At 39.5% G+C, this 19,037-nt stretch overlaps 2 protein-coding genes across 2 annotated transcripts in view; one reads left to right on the top strand and one right to left on the bottom strand.

Annotated features, from left to right (window-relative positions):
- The window catches only part of LOC134825340 (glypican-6-like), a 46,102-nt gene that overhangs the window by 25,460 nt on the left and 1,605 nt on the right, over positions 1 to 19,037 (bottom strand). Inside the window, exons 3-8 of the mRNA XM_063837525.1 lie at positions 17,274 to 17,398; positions 15,433 to 15,537; positions 14,800 to 14,915; positions 14,325 to 14,429; positions 14,061 to 14,132; positions 12,422 to 12,542 (exon numbers count right to left, since the gene is read on the bottom strand). Coding sequence (XP_063693595.1) covers positions 12,422 to 12,542; positions 14,061 to 14,132; positions 14,325 to 14,429; positions 14,800 to 14,915; positions 15,433 to 15,537; positions 17,274 to 17,398 — 644 coding nt within the window. The remainder of the gene's footprint in view (positions 1 to 12,421; positions 12,543 to 14,060; positions 14,133 to 14,324; positions 14,430 to 14,799; positions 14,916 to 15,432; positions 15,538 to 17,273; positions 17,399 to 19,037) is intronic.
- LOC134825338 (sodium/hydrogen exchanger 6-like) overlaps positions 5,949 to 19,037 on the top strand; it is a 168,436-nt gene continuing 155,347 nt past the window's right edge. Inside the window, exon 1 of the mRNA XM_063837517.1 lies at positions 5,949 to 5,974. The gene's annotated coding sequence lies outside the window, so the exon portion shown is untranslated. The remainder of the gene's footprint in view (positions 5,975 to 19,037) is intronic.

The following is a 19,037-nucleotide window of genomic DNA, read 5'->3' as shown; positions in this document are numbered from 1 at the left end:
CATGCTATAGATGGATAAATCACGTACAGGCAGTACCTTCTAAAAAAGCACACAATTTCCCAACACGTGTATCAATGAGTCAAGACTGAGGGAGATGGTAAAATTGGAAAGTTGCAGACTTTTTAGTTTCTACAGAAAGAAGGATTTAAAGCGCACGTGTAGAAATAATATGAGCTTAGCAGCAACAAGTGTGTTTAGTGCATTGTGTTGCAGTGTATAACATGTAGCATGTACTACAGTTCTTACTTCTTCAGTTCCCAGGTCTTTGTTTGCAGGCCAGCTTCCATCAAAACCTCTCAAGAAAAGAACAATGTTCAAACCCCCACAAATATCCCTATGTGAAACCACAAAAATTCACTATAAATGAGAGTCTAGCAGCTAGACCCTAAGGTGCCTGGGTCTTTAAAAGTGGTACACTCAATTTTTCTTACATGAGATTGAAGAGCCACTGAGAGTTATTGATACATTTTAAGTGTTGTACGTAAAAAAAGAGGCAGTATATAACTTTAAGTTATATAACTTAAAGTTTCCTTTTTCATTCGTCTCCTCCTTCTTACACCTTGGTTATATAATCGGTTAGTACTTTAATCGGTATTATAGTACCAATAATACAGACTCACACCATGGACTTGTATATTCAGACACTGCTAAAACATTCAGTCTTGAACGAGGAGATCTCCTCTTTTAGACACACAAATATTTGATTATTCAACAGCCAGCAGCAACATTATGCTAGATGACCTGACCGTGTTCTTTAATAATATGTGCATCCTTAGTTTCTTCTTCGGGGACTGGATATAAAAACTTAGAAATGGGGAGAAGTTTAACAGCTATCTGAACCGTCTAGACAGTGCTCCTTTATCAATATTTGTTATCGGTGGGAATTGTTCATTATTACACTAATTGGTTGAAGTCCGTCGAACAAGACATCTGGATACAGCACTAGCTCGAGTCGAGCATTATAGACATAGCATTATAGACATAGCATTATAGGCTAGCGTGGGTACTCCCTTATATGGTAGTGTGGGTAATCCCTTACATGGTAATGTAGCCAAATAAGGTCATGTCATGTGGTTAGAAAGACATGTCAAGCGATGTATCACGCGTAAAACCTCTGTGTTTGATTATCCAGTGACTGATGTGGAAGAAAAAGTTCGCGAAGAAACGATTTGAGACTTTACAGAGATGAAGTTTAGCCACTTTTTGGGGGGAGAGACGGACAATTTAGAGTGTCCAAACCAGGTAAAGATTGGATTTAATTAGGGGAAATGGAGGTTACAAAAAGTTGTAAACAGGAAATGGAAAGAAATGAGCTGTCCGAGAGAGTAACATGTACTCACGTGTCAGCTCAGTTGCTTGTCCACTTGAGAGAGGACGTCCTCCCAGTCAGGTGTCTCATTAACCTAATCATCGATAATTAACCTAATTATCAGGGCTGTAGTGCTACTGTAGCGGAGAGACGGAGTACCAAGTGGTCATAAAACGAGTTGTTGTAGCGGACTATGTGTGCAGTGGACCACTGCCTGGGAGACGGAAAGATCTGCCCGTAACGGGGAAATATTTGCTTGGGTGAGGCGTGTTAGTGTGCAGTGCCTCCTGGCACTAGGTTTGGGAGAGGGCATCAGGTGGTGCCAACTAGTAAGCTAAGGTCAGTAGTGCATTAGTCATTACCATTACTATTAGTAGAGTAGATATTACCAGGTTTGGGTGCGTGTCACGCAAACCTGGTACATGCCCTAATAAGGAGATCACGTGACCAACAACCCTGGTACATGCCCTAATAAGGATATCACGTGACCTGCAGATGATCAGTGGAAACCACCTGCCTGTCCCCAGAGAGTCGACAATATATCAGGGTGTCAGGCGCACATTGGAACAACAGTATTGTGTCACCTGTTTTTAGTTATCCTTAATCTCTTGACTTGAGGTTAGTTTAACTCGATAAAAATTAGGGGGAAATATTTACAAGGAAAGGCAGGTCAGATAGCAATTATCCTCATAGCAAGAAGTGATCTTACCTCCTAATTCCTTTTGCCGACACCACGCTCAGTGTTAACTTCATTAGGGTTACTTTCAGGATATGTACACTGTGTTTTTTTTTATCGAACTCCAAATGGAAAAATCTCATCTTAACACTGGCTTTACGAATTCACATTATCTGTTAAACTTTGCTCTGAATCTACCACCGAAATTGGATGGATTTTCGACTTCTCGTTTTCGCCTTAAACCGCAACCCTATTGGACAGTCGACGCAACGGTCGACTTTGGAGGGCGGAGAGAATTTACCGCAGAATAAGAGGTAGAATAGTCGGTATATTAGGCAGGCTATTTACCTTGTAAATAGAGCTCTGTAAGGATGTTTGTAAACAGAACTAATATCAGAGAGAGAGAGAGAGAGAGAGAGAGAGAGAGAGAGAGAGAGAGAGAGAGAGAGAGACTGAGAGAGAGAGAGACTGGACTCAATGTAACAGCTTTGTACCAGGGAATCGTCACCGCTACAACCACCGCCCAGCGCCAATTTCAGCGCACTTCAGTTTTGCTTTAAACTGTGTTACGAACAATAATTTGTGTATAAACGATTTGTTTAACCGAGTTGAAAGCTAAACGTCGCTGCAAATCCGCTGTAACTTACCATAACAATCATAATTGTTGAAACCCTGATTTAGTAACTGAGTTGCCAATGTGAACGCACGCGCCACAATGTAAACGTTCGGCAGTTCGTTATAATCACGAATATATAATAACAGTAATATGGAGCCCGACCCTAATGGGTCATGTGTAAAGGTCACGTGTTAATACCATGTAGTGCTACTTCTCCCCACGAGGCTAAACATACTGCCCTAAACTTGAGAACGTTTCTCCGGAATTACACAAGTTGCAAGTGTGATCTGTGTCAACGCTACCTTCATATCCTTAAAAGCTTTCAGTTTATGCAACCTGTATTATCTAGAACTGAGTTGAACCCATGCTAGGAGGTGTTCCTATATGAATATGCTGATTCTGGGCTACTTTTTAGTACCATTTTCAAGCGTCAAACCGAGTCGAAGTGGTCTCTAAGCAGTACGGTGTCGCTACATGAATATGCTGATTCTGGGCTACTTTTTAGTACCATTTTCAAGCGTCAAACCGAGTCGAAGTGGTCTCTAAGCAGTACGGTGTCGCTACATGAATATGCTGATTCTGGGCTACTTTATATTTATACCACCATTTTCAAACGCCACAGAGTCGCTATAAGTATAATAACACGCCTTTTATTTTGGCCGATTATAATTATATCAGACAATAGATAGACCAGTTGATGATTGTGAAAGTCCAGACCAACAGGTTAGAAACAGACCAATGACACATTAGCAATTATTTGAAATTAGACAGTTGGTCTACATTCTCCTATCGGATACAATGCCATTCTAATTAGGTGTCTGGTAGTGAGAACGAGGTGGTCTAGTTTACTAGTTACGATACAGTAGGAGAAGAATAGGACAGGTCTAGTTTAGAGAAAGCAACAGTAGGATAGGTTGCTTGTACCATTGTCTCGTCCATTACAGGGATCACCCTGCTGGTAGTTTCCAGGAAAATAACACCCAACTCAAACCTCGGCCTCAACATGTTTAGAACACTATTATTATTATCGTCTCAATCAGTAACACATATATTACATATTATTACTATGCCGAATAATTATTACTAATTATGCGTATGATGTACGTAGCGATTAGTACAGGCTATCACGTGATGACCATATTTGGTCACGTGGGGTCACGAGGGCAGGTCTAGACCTGTTCGAGAGGTAGTCTAAAGACACCACCCATCGCAACACATAGTGTGGGCAGCAGTTATCGGGCTGCTCTCTTTCTCTCTCTCTCTATCTCTCTCTATTTCTCTCTCTCTCTCTCTCTCTCTCTCCCCAGCTGCTCATCCTATTCTTTTACGCGTTCTAGAATCAGAGGTGTACTTGATTTATAGATTTTGTATTTTATGTTGTATCGGGGGAGGAGAAAAGAGAAAAAGAAAAGAAAATTGGAAAAGTTTTTAACAATTATGGGTTTGCGTTGCACAGCTTCTAGGTGTAAATTTTCCGTGTCTATCTGCGTATAAGAAGGGTCTAAACCCAGGCTACATGCCCAAATAAGGGGTCCACGTGACAGGTCTGAAAACGGACCTTTCAAGTCTATGCTAGAAGAACAGAGAAATTTAAAACTATGCTAACTGTGGGGGGATATTCTCTTCCAACTGGTACCGAATCTAAGTGCAAATTCGATCCCACGTTACCGATACCCGAGTTAGAAGGTACACGGGCCGGTATAAAAACGTGATATAATATTAGTAACATTCAGCATAAAATATTCGGTATATATGAAGATATTTTCATGTTTAGAAAATTTAAAACTTCTAGATAAAGAAGAGGAAAGGAGCTGTAAAGACTAACGACTCTAAGCAATAAAAATACGAGTGTGTGTGTGTTAACACTATTTGTTAGTGTATGTTAGCACTGTCCTTGTAAGTTTATGTTAGCACTGCCCTTATAAGTTGCCTGTTTTCTAAAATTGTGGCGGAGCACCGAGCATGATGACAAATCAGACGTTTCAGGGATAGAAGACAAGCTGGAGGCCTCGTATACTGATTCCCATATTCGGCGTAAAGGTGAGTAAATAACAGGCACTGGGGACGGCAGAACAAGATAACACGCATACAAGACATTCACACGGCATACAAGGTCGTTAGTCCGAAAGAAAGTTGACTCTTCATTATGCACATTAAAAAATGAACACAAGTGCAACACTTTCACACGGTTATATTGAGATAACATTAGAGAAATTATACAACATTGATAACAGTAGTGGGAGTTGTACGGGCAATTTGTCATTTTATTTGACCAAAATATTTTCAGGTAACATTTGAACTACACCAGTTTATGTCTATGAGGAATATAGCCAGATCTGGTAGCATCTGAACTACACGGTTACAAGTGTAACCAACATTTCACTATAGACAGTTTTTGGGAGTTCCAAATAGTTTCTGATTATTCTGATTTCTTGCGACAAATGATACTGCACTGTTAGGATAAACGACGTTTCAAAGTAAAAACTTCTTATTCATGCTCAAATTATTTGTTATATAGTAGTGTTGAAAGTATTAAAACAGACTACAGTCTAACATTTCACTACATCAGGAATAGATCTGGTCCTGAGATGATGAGACTAATGCAGAATACCTAACGGTACTAGACAGGCAGATACTACTACTGGACCTACATGAATCATGAATTATTAAAATTGAACCAGTGCCAAAATTCTAGACCCAACTCAGACTTTGCTTACACCCGGAATAGATTTCTTCAACTAATACAGAGTCGAGAGAGAGAAAGAGCTGTCTCAAACCTAACCCCTAATTACAGACAATACTGCGCCAGACAAGAGGGCTCTCGGAAACAGACAGAGGGCGAGTCAAGCTGAATCCTGAGAGTAGGTTTTCTAGAGAGACAGGGTGTTGCTAAGAGAGACAGGGTGTTGCTAAGAGAGACAGGGTGTTGCTAAGAGAGACAGGGTGTTGCTAAGAGTGGGGGTTGTCTGCTGAGACCGGCTACTGTAGTGTTTGTCTAGGAGACACTGCCAGGTTGTCTTGCTGGGTTTACACAAGGAAACAGCGGTTATTGTGCTGTAGTTATACAGCGTTACTATTAGTAAGGTGGTATTACTAATGTAGCAGATTACCAGGTAACCAGGTAACCAGGTAACCAGGTAACCAGGTAACCAGGTAACCAGGTTATTGTGCTGTAGTTATACAGCGTTACTACTACTATTAGTAAGGTGGCATTACTAATGTAGCAGATTACCAGATTGTCAGGACATTAAAACCAAGGATTACCACAAGACGATATCCCTGGCAGTGTGATAGGAAAGATAAGATAAACCAGAATACCAAACGTAATCTATCTATAATACTTTCAACACTACTATATAACAAATAATTTGAGGTACTGAAGATGTCCGAAAATGTTTTACCAATGATATTATAAAGATTTTTTTGGAATTTTTAAACTCATTGTTGTCTGACTGTGGGAACTATTGATTTTTAATCTATCTATAACTCTATAATAGTGGTATGACAAGCAAGTTATATAAAGAGCTAATGGCTAATGCAAGTGTGCAGTGCATGTAATGGTGCATAGCAGTACCCCATTTAACAATTTCAGTACGTGTGTTTTAGTACGTGTGCCAGTACTTTTCACGTGTGCCAGTACTTTGCTCGTGTGTTATGTCAGTACGTGCGCTGTGTGCTGTACGTGTTGGAATGTTGTAGGTACCATTCGCATTTCTAATCATGTACAGCTGTATTGTAAGTGCACTAAATCTACGTGCAGGCTCTGGTGGAATCTACAGTGGGAAAATACCGAGCTCACAATGTTGAGACAATAACTCAGTACTTGGTGTGAAAAAAGGTACAATTGGATGTAATAATGGGAGAATAGCTGATTTGGACATGGGAAAATAGCAGATTTTGCAACCTACGGGTACGGGTGACGATATTTTAGTGTGCGCTTACAGTTTTCTAATTTCAAAACCACGACGCCCTTTGGAAAGCTAAAAGAATATATTATGTGGTGTTGGGTAATAAACAGTTAACTAATTTAGTCGTTAGAGATAGTTTTACTTGAGAAATACAAGGTTCAGTCTAAACGGTGCAGCAGCTGGCGCCAGCTTGTATCTATTCCTTGACAATTTTACTTAGCTTGTCAACATATCGGACATTCTATTAGACACTGTATACGCCGTTTCTGCGACAATAATTGCCATAAATCAGGGCGTGGCTGGACAAGTTTGGGGTCAATTAGACCAGCAGTTGGGGAAGTTCAGGAAGAAAGGTGGCTAGGTAACCAGGTAACCAGGTTAACAGGTAACCAGGTAACCAGGTAACCAGGTAACCAGGTAACCAGGTAACCAGGTAACCAGGTAACCAGGTAACCAGGTAACTAATTAGACAGCAGTCCAGGAAGGAAGGTGGCTAGTAGTACTGGTATTATGGTGTGTATGGTGACTGATGAGGGGACTTATTATTTTATTATGTTATCCCTATTTTTATAATCACTTCTTATCTGATTACTCCTTATCTTACGGTATTCATCTTGTGATTTATTGTATTATGTCTTATCTAATGGTGTTTCCGAATATTTTATTCACTGAATTATAAAATATGTTGTAAACAAAAATTCATGAATTTTGATATTTACAACTAAGTTCTAACTCTAGTTAATGCAAAGTATTTCCACTCCGAATCAAACGCATGTCATAGAGTAACCACAATTACAAGACAAAAGGAAGACCGCCGCCGACTTAAAAAAACGCCTAAATTGTATATCGTTTGTAAATATAAAAAATGAGGATAAGATTCAAAATAAAAAATGTTCAAATCAAGTCAGACTATGAAATAAACTGGTAGTCCCTGAATGCTAAATTTAATCGTATTATTTTGAGAGATAGAACTCTTTAGATATATCTGTCTATACAATTACTAAAAGATTTTAAAATTTGATATTGTGGTATTTATTATTTAAAACGGTTGCAGGGGTGTGTTTTCAAATCATTGATACATCGGGGCTTCGTGAGGAGCTTTCAAAATTCTCCGCTGGAATTAGGATATTGAATGATAAACCTCATCAAAATAGTAATTAACTGAGACTGGGGGGTTTTCGACCCAAAAAAACCCAACCCCAAAATGGGAATTTGAGGTAAAATGGGTTTTTTATGGTTTTTTGGGGTTAGACATCCCCCCCCCCCCCCTCCAGAAACTTATACGAGCTTATTTAATGCAAATAAGTTAGGAGTTGTAATGTACACCGTACAGGACGACTCTACTAACGAACGTGTTGTCATTAAACCCTCAGTCACCTTATTCGGCAACAATTAATGTTAAATTCTATCTTCGGGAGTAGTAAAATGCAACGTTTGATCAACTGTATAAATGTTGGTACTGGTAATGTAGGCCGTGATCCTATGAGTACAATTCTCAAATTATATGACGTATACTCTTCCGACTGCACTGTTACTTCTGTTAGACTATCCGTACACAGTATTCATTAGTCTAACAATGAATGCTCTCAATATGTGTTGTCACTATGTTGTGACTAGGTTGTTACTAGTTTTCTATCTAGGTTGTCTATCTAGGTTGTTACTAGGTTGTTAATATTTTCTATCTAGGTTGTTAACATGAACTCATTTTGCGGCACATACACCTACTCCCGCTCCTTTGTGTAGCTTACATCGTGTTGTACGAGCTACATTTATACTATCAGGATCAGAAAGGACATCTAGTAGAACTGGGAGATCCAGACTCAACAACAACCCCGACTGCTGCCTCAACAGTTGTTAAGGAACACTATTATCTACTAGTGTTAATACTCAGTAACTCAGCTAAAACGCGGCAAGTTTCTAGGGATAACTGGAATAACGAAGCTTATTTCCGTTCACGGAACGTATCTCTCAAGATACTGTACGTAGTAGGTCGGGATCAAACTGACAACCATGTTGAAACTGATATCATAAAAACTAATGTCTCGGAGAGCAAGCCAAACTTAATGTTGAAGGTGAGGGAAGGGTTGAAGGTAGCGATGGAGCGCTACAGTTTCGAATATCTTCTGAAAACAGACACAGACGTATTTCACAATTACACCAGATGGGAAGAGAGAATTAAGGGAACTGTGCGGGAAAACGGGAAACCCTTCTTGTACGGTGGATGCACGTGCGGCAGACACTTGGGTGTTAAATACGGGTGGTGCGCAGGCATGGGCTACATTCTCCACCACGCTATAGCGGAGAAAGTGGTAAATTACCCAGTAGATAAGATGGAGAACGCGGAGGATAGGAACACGGGGAAAGTGATGTGGGAGTGGGGTGTTAAGTGGGGGTTTGGGGGTGGAGGGAGAATTAAGGTGACACTTGCAGACTGTAAGGAAGGTATGTTGAGTGGTATAGTGGCAGTTCATGTGGGGTATAGTTTCAGAAACGTGGAGAGTATGAAACGTTGTTGGGATCAGATCGGGGTGGAGTATGGTTAAAGAAAATAAAAACTCATCTCTTTGAAAACGTATTTGTATAAGTATCATGTATTACCTTTCTCATAAAATCCATACTTCATAAAAATAAGTTCTTATGTACATGTTACTCATGAGTCGCTTTAGATGGTTTAAACTGAATCTTTGGGTTTTGAGTTCTTTATGGCTATAAAGCGATGTATAAATTCCTACTTATTATTATTATTATTAAGGTTGTTGTTGAGAGGGGTGCGAAACTTGGTTGTATTGTGACTCGGACCAAGGAGCTGCTAAGTGTTAAAGCTGTGATTTTATATTTGATATTAATTTTATTTTGTTGGGAGTTCACATTAACGTTACCTCCTGACTAATTTAGAGGGGAGGTAAAGTTAATGTGAACTCCCAACAAAAATAAAAGAACCAGGACCAGGAGGGCTGTACAGACCTGATATGGGATCATAATGGCTACAATTTGAGTTAAAATACTTATTGAGTGGTGGTTATTTGAGGTTTCTGGCATAAGTTTACGTTACCTCCCACCTTTGCATGAGACATGTCTATTAAACAAATTATCTGTAAATATTGTTTGTGATTTAAATCAACGACTGATAAATAAAAATATACCTGTCGTGATAGTCTAAATTATTAAAATATTTATCGAGGATTAAACCGATTAATGATGATAATTATAAGAATAATTTTGTCTGCTCCCAGAAAACGTGACCCCCTCATTGAAATTTATTACGAATGACTCGATAGGAAACTTATTCTATAACATAATATAATATTAATTTATGAGAATTATCGAATATGTCTGACTATTAAATATATTAAAAAATATCATTTAAATCTGAATACTTTGCACAGAAAATGAGAATTAAAATTTCACTGCGGCCACCCACATTATCATCTTAATTCCAAAGTTACGGAAGTGGCAATATCTTCCTGCTACATCAACTGCGGCTTAATAATTTCAGGATTTCTTATTCAGCTGAAAAACAGCATACAGGCTTATTAAGGAACTATTTAGACTATAACATTCACGGCCGCGTCACTACCTGGGACCAGTTACATTATTTTATCATAACTGGCACTAACATCACACACACACATTCTCACACACACACATTCTCACACACACACATTCTCACTCACACACACACACACACACACACTCACACACACTCACACACACTCACACACACACACACACACACACACACACACACACACACACACACACACACTCACACACACACACACACACACACACACACACACACACACACACACACACACACACACACACACACACACACACACACACACACACACACACACACACACACACACTCACACACACACACACACACACACACACTCACACACTCACACACACTCACACACACTCACACACACACACACACACACACACACTCACACACACACACACACACATTCTCACTCACACACACACACACACACACACACACACACACACACACACACACACACACACACACACACACACACACACACACACACACACACACACACACACACACACACACACACACACACACACACACACACACACACACACACACACACACACACAAACACACACACACACACACACACACACACACACACACACACACACACACACACAAACACACACACACACACACACACACACACACACACACACACACACACACTCACACCCACACACACACACACTCCCCAAGTTACTTGGACACAGTCTGGATAATTACAGTTAATTGCCTGCTAATTAGACCTTGAAAACGTGCACTATTGAGCTGTATTGTGTTGTAGGGGTTCCTCTACCTAGCTTTTCAACATACTAAACTTCCAGCCTCTATCCTGCATTACATCTCACATTATCCCTATAACTTTCAGATATGCAGCCAGGATCAGGCCTACTATCCAGTACTTCACTCATATTTACAGGATTAGGTACAGTATTACTAGTAAAAGTGTGAGTATCACACTCTATTTAGCATTAGTACGATGCGCAACTAATTCTAACAGTGATAACACCAACTGTTGCATTAAGTAACATTGTATAACTCTGAAACCCGGCCCAATATTGTAACAAACATCGTCCTGTTGTACTATAACAAGTCTATTTCTAACGACACCACCCCTAAAATTTCTGAGAACTTGCCCCAAAATATTGTATCCCTGACACGTGGCCATGTATTATGTTGTGTTAGGATTGGTGTCGACGTGATATGGCGGTATTGTCTAGTGCAATGAGGAGCTCTAACAGTATATTGACGTCACATATCATGCCGTTTACCACCAAATTAGGCAAAAACAGTGTACCGACTAGCGGCATCTTAAACTGAGGGAAAAGGCGGCGCGGGGGAACAATTTGACACACTTAGCTTATCTCAATTGTAGAGAGAAAACTCCGGCCCCCTAACAAAGACCCTGTAATCTGTTGCTACCCTGTTGCTACCCTGTTGCTACCCACGCTATGCAGAGATGTACAGGTACGCTATATCATAATGCGACCTCCAGCGCGTGTGTGTAAGAACGTCATACATTAAGCTGAATTCTTTACGCCTACTCTACAGTAGCCGACACGTTCAACACCCTGCTGTATCTCTGCCAGTGTAACTACAGGCTGCCAGTAACTACAGGCTGCCAGTAACTACAGGCTGCCAGTGTAACTACAGGCTGCCAGTAACTACAGGCTGCAAGTAACTACAGGCTGCTAGTAACTACAGGCTGCTAGTAACTATGCTGCCAGTGTAACTACAGGCTGCCAGTAACTACAGGCTGCCAGTAACTACAGGCTGCCAGTAACTACAGGCTGCCAGTAACTACAGGCTGCCAGTGTAACTACAGGCTGCCAGTAACTACAGGCTGCCAGTAACTACAGGCTGCCATGAGTAACTACAGGCTGCCAGTAACTACAGGCTGCCAGTAACTACAGGCTGCCATGAGTAACTACAGGCTGCCAGTGTAACTACAGGCTGCCAGTAACTACAGGCTGCCATGAGTAACTACAGGCTGCCAGTAACTACAGGCTGCCAGTAACTACAGGCTGCCAGTAACTACAGGCTGCCAGTGTAACTACAGGCTGCCAGTAACTACAGGCTGCCATGAGTAACTACAGGCTGCTAGTGACTATGCTGCCAGTAACTGCAGGCTGCCATGAGTAACTACAGGCTGCCAGTAACTACAGGCCAATACTTTACGTCGAACTTTCTGCGCAGCAACGTTGTGTTCCGGAGAATTAGTGGGGAGGAAGGCGGGAACACAGAATGGAAATAAAATATACATCAGAAGATACGTGATGACGTCACGTTATTGTGATGACGTCACGTTATTATGATGATGTCACGCGGGTAAACTCACGCTGATAAGGGTTGAGTGGATAAGGTGGTTCAGTTCGCTGACTCCCCCCTGCAAGCTCTTGCTGTTCTGTAAGTCGGATAATAAACTTTGTAACAGACGTGACCACTCTGTAACTCTGGAACTGAAGATGTAAGTGTTAGTGACTGTTTATATTTAATCGCATATAAAATCGCATGTATAATCGCATATATAATCGCATATATAATCGCATATATAATCGCATATATAATCGCATATAACCTGTTAGAAATCTGCTAGAAATATGTCTGTTATTCTCAATACTAGATCCGCGAATCTGATCCATTTCGTGACAATGGTACCAAGATATCCCGCATGGTAATGTTTTAACAGGAAAAACAAACAATTTAGCCGTGGATCTGTTTACGAAGAACAGCCAGTTTGACTTTGTGAGCAGCTGACGAGAAACATTAAACCTGATCACGTGGTTTAAATTAATCACAACCTATAATACGTGGTGGGCCAGAATAAACACAACGTGCAGCCTCACATCTCATCACCGCCTGATGAGATATAACACCGACAGATAATCACACACATCCCGACGAAAAGTTAATTTTGGGTCATCACCCTATATTACAATTCACTGTCTACACACACGTACGCACGTACGCACGTACGTCGTACATTATTATAACGTACTATAATAGTACGTGTTATCTGTATCGAGAGGGAGACTGTGTCATATCCAGAATAATTAATTGTATCCAGACTAATGACCAGGATATGAAAATAAAGAACACAGTCTTCTCCAGAATATCCACCACCACCCTGCTGTTATGGTGACTCATAACCAGGTAACCAGGTAACCAGGTAACCAGGTAACCAGGTAACCAGGTAACCAGGTAACCAGGTAACCAGGTAACCAGGTAACCAGGTTAACAGGTAACCAGGTTAACAGGTAACCAGGTAACCAGGTAACCAGGTAACCAGGTAACCAGGTAACCAGGTAACCAGGTAACCAGGTAACCAGGTAACCAGGTAACCAGGTAACCAGAATATCCACCACCACCACCCTGCTGCTGCGGAGTGGTACTCAACGCGCGCTTATTATAGAGCACAGTACACACACAAACTAGATTTAACCTGACCGCGCCTGGTCCGGCCACAGTCGTCAATATTACGCAGTGGGGTTTATTATAGTATTATACATGTACCACATCAACGGCAAATAGGTACGATGCCAACATATCAACATATCATCATAATATCACGATACGATAGACCAGGATAAACACTGCCCAGCACTGGATATTATATATCTTTACGTGTAGTGTTATAGAACTGGTCACTCAGCCTGGCTTGATGGCTTCAGAAGTATGATAAGTAGAAAACGTTTTGAATTTCCCAGTTTTCAGCCCATATGAGAACAAATGTCCGATATAATAAAGCGTTTAATTTATACTAAACCCTTGAGCCACGATTTACTGGGATGGGGGGTACCAATGGCATAGAATGTCATAAAATGGCATAAATGGCATACGTTTTATGGCATAAATGGACATTTTTTTGGCCAATTCTCCATTGGTAACCCCCCACTGGGATATATAGGTACCTCATTATTATCGGTACAGTAATTCCTAATGTTAGAGCTTGTAATAATGTGCTGTAACAAAGTTACCTGATTTGAAGTACAGGAGCAAGACATCCCTTTTGTACGTTGAGACAGTATTTACTGCACGGCTTTGTGAACCTGATGGAGAGAGGAATAAGAAATACAGCCCTCAACGGAACGTATGCAGTATGCACCATTTCTCATTTCTAAAGATAGATATTTCTGAAGATAGGAGTAACGTTGCAGTAAAAGTTAATAATAATTGATTAATTAAATCTGTACAGTTAATTAATATTTTAATTTTATTAACTTAATTAACGATCAACTAACTGGTAGACGTCGTTAGGATTGCAGAGTGAACAGTAGTTCATCTCCACCAGGGCGTCTACACATGAATCATCTATACGCCACTGTCTTATTGAACCAAACAGAGACCTGGTAATTATTCAATTAGTCAATTAGTTAATTATTTAGGTTTTATTTGTTTCAGTTAGAGCCAAACGTTCGCGGCTATCAACTGAATATTATTATCACTTCTGTAGATTCAACAAAACACGAATAACATAATCTGATTAAAGTCGTGTAGTGTTATACTTATTGAGTCTCATTTGATGATTCTTTTATATTAAGAAAAGTTCTGATTTTTTCTGAATAGACTTAGTGATGACAAATGACAATGTTCTAATTGAGAATAGTCCTTATCTACCTTCATTAGAACAAAGTCATCACTGAGTCTATTAAAGAAAATAAATCAGAACTTTTCTTGAAAGAATCACGAATAAACAATTTTTACACTTGACAGTACCTCCCAAACTTGAGGTTTTCCTTGACCAGCCAGGCGGCGTTCAAAGCGGCTTCTAAATTATCAGCCACCTCGTTTACACACGTGGTACTCTTCAACTTCTTTCTTCCAGACAAACTCTGACAAGGTGAACAGTACATTATCATGTAAAGTACATAATATTATGATAATATAGCACATAAGATAATTGATACAAGGAGCGTATAAAGTTATATAGATTACATAGATAACTGGTAAATATTATGATACAAGGAACACAACGTAATATAAGAGAGTGAAACTTCAGACAGACCAATGTTATAAACAGTTGTTCCAATTTTAGTTATCATTTAATTTTGTAATTATTTGTAATTATGTTCCAATTTTAGTATATTCATATAAATAGTGTAAGTGCCCCCCTGGAGTTATTTTCATAAAAATACCGACTAAAAATAACACTAAATGACCAGCCGGAGTTATTTCTATAAAAACATAAAAATAATAAATAAAGTCCAGGGGAACTGACAGAATGACAGATAGTTCCAATTTTAGTTGGTATTTGTATAAAAATAACTCTGACATAACTCTGACACGTAGTGAGCCCCAAACCCACCACCCGACTCTTCTGGTGACTATCACTAACAAAATAATTCTCACCTCTTTGACGAAATTCTTTATCAGGCGTCTTATATTGACATCTTTGTTTTCGTAGACTTGGTTAAAATAGTGGGTGACGTTCCCGTATACGTTCATCACTCGTTGCTGGAAATAATTAATTAAATAGTTAATTAAATTATTAAATAGCATTAGAAACAATACGAGTAGTTACCACATCATCTGTTAAAAAGACGCTTGCAGTGAATAGTGATGGCAAGGGGGTCCTTACGTTTGCCTTAACATGAACCTAAAACGGCTCATCAAGGATGGAAATTGTTCGCTTTGGCCACATTAACATACAACGGATGAAGCAACATAACGTGCCACTTCTCTTAAGAAGTGCCACTTCTCTTAGCAAGTGCCACTTTAGTGCCACTTCTCTTAACAAATGCCACTTTAGTGCCACTTCTACTTTGAATAGCAGTATTGTAACTGCACTCTATTGTCACACTTAGTGTTAGAGTAATTATTGTTACTGTATACACTTTACATGCTTGCTAGTTCCCAGCAGTTTAAGTCAGATGTGGTCTTGTTTTTACTGAACTTGGCGCGGTTTACTTATTTTCAGGCAGATACTTAGAAGATATGAGTACACGGTACGTACGAGATATGCAAGGTACGAGTTATTGGTTACAAGATATCAGTAGATACAGGGTTATTTAGAGGGAAATGCCTAATGCCCATCAAAAGAAATCGATTAAACCAAATATATAAACGATTTAGATGATAATCTCGTCTTTTTTAAATCGATCTAGGTGGGATGCAAACAAAATCAATCGTCCGCAAGTAATTAATTAATTAATCAAAAATTAAAAATGTAATTTACAAGTGATTGAAAATTGGTGTTCTATCTATAGTTACTGCTTTGTAAAGTAATCACTAAATTGTAATTAGTTTTTTTGTAATTATGTAATTAGTTTTTTGTAATTATCAGCGCGTTTACATACATTTTATGCGTGTTGAATCGTACAACTGCAACTAAATCAGTCCTCCAACTACACCAGGTAGAGTTTAAGTGATAAAGTTAACAAAAGTGGTAACTAGTGGTAACTAGTGGTAACTTGTGGTAATTAGTGGTAACTAGTGGTAACTAGTGGTAACTAGTGGTAACTAGTGGTAAAGTGGTTACTAGTGGTAACTAGTGGTTACTTGGTGGTAACTAGTGGTAACTACCTTGTGGTTGTCAAGGTGTTGGTTAGCAGTAGTGCTGACTGGTAACTGGGTTATGTTGCTGTGGTAACTAGTGGTAACTAATGGTAACTTGGTGTTAACTAGTGGTAACTTGGTGGTAACTAATGGTAACTACCTTGTGGTTGTCAAGGTGTTGGTTAGCAGTAGTGCTGACTGGTAACTGGGTTATGTTGCTGTGGTAACTAGTGGTAAAGTGGTTACTTGGTGGTAACTAGTGGTAACTAGTGGTAACTTGGTGGTAACTAATGGTAACTACCTTGTGGTTGTCAAGGTGTTGGTTAGCAGTAGTGCTGACTGGTAACTGGGTTATGTTGCTGTGGTAACTAGTGGTAAAGTGGTTACTTGGTGGTAACTAGTGGTAACTAGTGGTAACTTGGTGGTAACTAATGGTAACTACCTTGTGGTTGTCAAGGTGTTGGTTAGCAGTAGTGCTGACTGGTAACTGGGTTATGTTGCTGTGGTAACTAGTGGTAAAGTGGTTACTTGGTGGTAACTAGTGGTAACTAGTGGTAACTACCTTGTGGTTGTCAAGGTGTTGGTTAGCAGTAGTGCTGACTGGTAACTGGGTTATGTTGCTGTGGTAACTAGTGGTAACTAGTGGTAACTTGGTGGTAACTAGTGGTAACTTGGTGGTAACTAATGGTAACTACCTTGTGGTTGTCAAGGTGTTGGTTAGCAGTAGTGCTGACTGGTAACTGGGTTAGGTTGCTGTGTAACAAGGAGCAGCTCTGGAGGGATATCCTCGCGTTGTGTAGAATGTACCGCTCTATCGACACTGGAAACAAGGTTATACGGTTTAGAAACAAACAGTAATTATCTAATTATCTAATCATTTATAACAATGTATTATTTATTGTTATTTGTAAAAATACTGATATCAGTACTGAGTAGAAATCAAGAACTTTAAAAATCGTCAAAAAATATGAGTGTCTGGTAAGTTAGGCTATGAAGGTCCTAGAAACGTTTCAGTGAGTGCAAAATGTTCGCGATGACCAATTGACCATGTTTATAATATACAATTTTTGAAGCAATATATTAGGTACCTTAAAAAACGTAATTTTTGAGTTACCGGCGGAAAACAGACAAAATTTATATACAAAATAGAGCAAAATTGGATAAAATATCCATTTCTGCTTTTGCTAATTTCACAAAAGGAAAGTCTGTGCATAATCTCAGAAGTATCAGTAAATCTGCATGTTTGGAGCCGATAATGTGCATCAATGACTGGCCTAATTAATTTCATGTACTTTTATCAATTTCCAGATCTAATTAAACAAACAAATACTTGTTTAGCATGACAAATTACAATGACATTAAGGTAATGCTGTTTAGCAACAATATCAGTATAAATTAACAAGAGTATCACTGCATAGACTGTGATATAGTCATGAGAACCCTATGATGATATCTCACTACATACCCGCATACCATTTATTGTGATAATCCTAAATCCCCCGTAAACAATAACATGGTATAAACGTTACAAATTATATTCCGGACCGAGTCGGAATAAAAATTAGAGAAGGTCGGGGAAGGAATCCAGAAGACCGGAAGTGTGTGATAGTTGAAATGTACCCTCAATATTAGGGCAGATGTGGGAACCGGGAGTCTAGTACGATAATTGGGTATAACTGGGTCTTGTTCCGAGCTGTAGGTTGCAAGCTTGTACCACCAGTGCTGTTCTCTGGTACATAGTAGTGTGGGGTATTATAAAGGGAGGGTGCGACTTTGCGGAATATTCCACATAACTTAGACAAGTAAATATTTGTCACGAAATACGCTATAGTGCTTATATTGAATGTGTAACGTCATTTTCATGGACTCTGTGTGTGAAAATGTGAGAAGCCAGTCCACTAGCGCAGGGCACTAACTTTAGTTTGGCTAACTGCTGACTCTCTATTGTTAACTCTAGTGCTAGGGAGAGTTTTATAAAGTGTGCTAACTCGACTCGACTTACTCGACTTACTCGACTTACTCGACTTACTCGACTTACTCGACTTGTGCTAACTCGACTTGTGCTACTCGACTTGTGCTAACTGCTGACTCTCTATTTCTGCTAAGGCAGGATGTAAAATGGATAGATTTACTGGGGTAGTCGCTGTAATTATATTCGCTACAAAGTCTTATTCTATTACATTTATCCACTATCCAGCATGTTTACATGATAAAGAGAGAAATGTTCTAATCTTGACGCGACGGTCAAGTAATTCTTAGTTTGTGTTGTGAAATTCCAGTTTATTGACTGTGGTACTTTTCACTTTACTTTAACAAATCTTTATACAGTTAGAAATGCACAACACAGGATTACACAGGATTACACAGGATTACACAGGATTTGACGTAAGGGCACGAGACAAAGATATTTGTGTTTTTTAAGTCTTGACGGTCGCATCTTCGGAGACTCAAACGAAAAA

This window comes from Bolinopsis microptera, chromosome 13 (genome assembly GCF_026151205.1).
Source record: "Bolinopsis microptera isolate Bmic1 chromosome 13, MBARI_Bmic_1.0, whole genome shotgun sequence".
NCBI lineage: Eukaryota > Metazoa > Ctenophora > Tentaculata > Lobata > Bolinopsidae > Bolinopsis > Bolinopsis microptera.
This window is presented reverse-complemented; position numbering and strand designations above follow the sequence as displayed.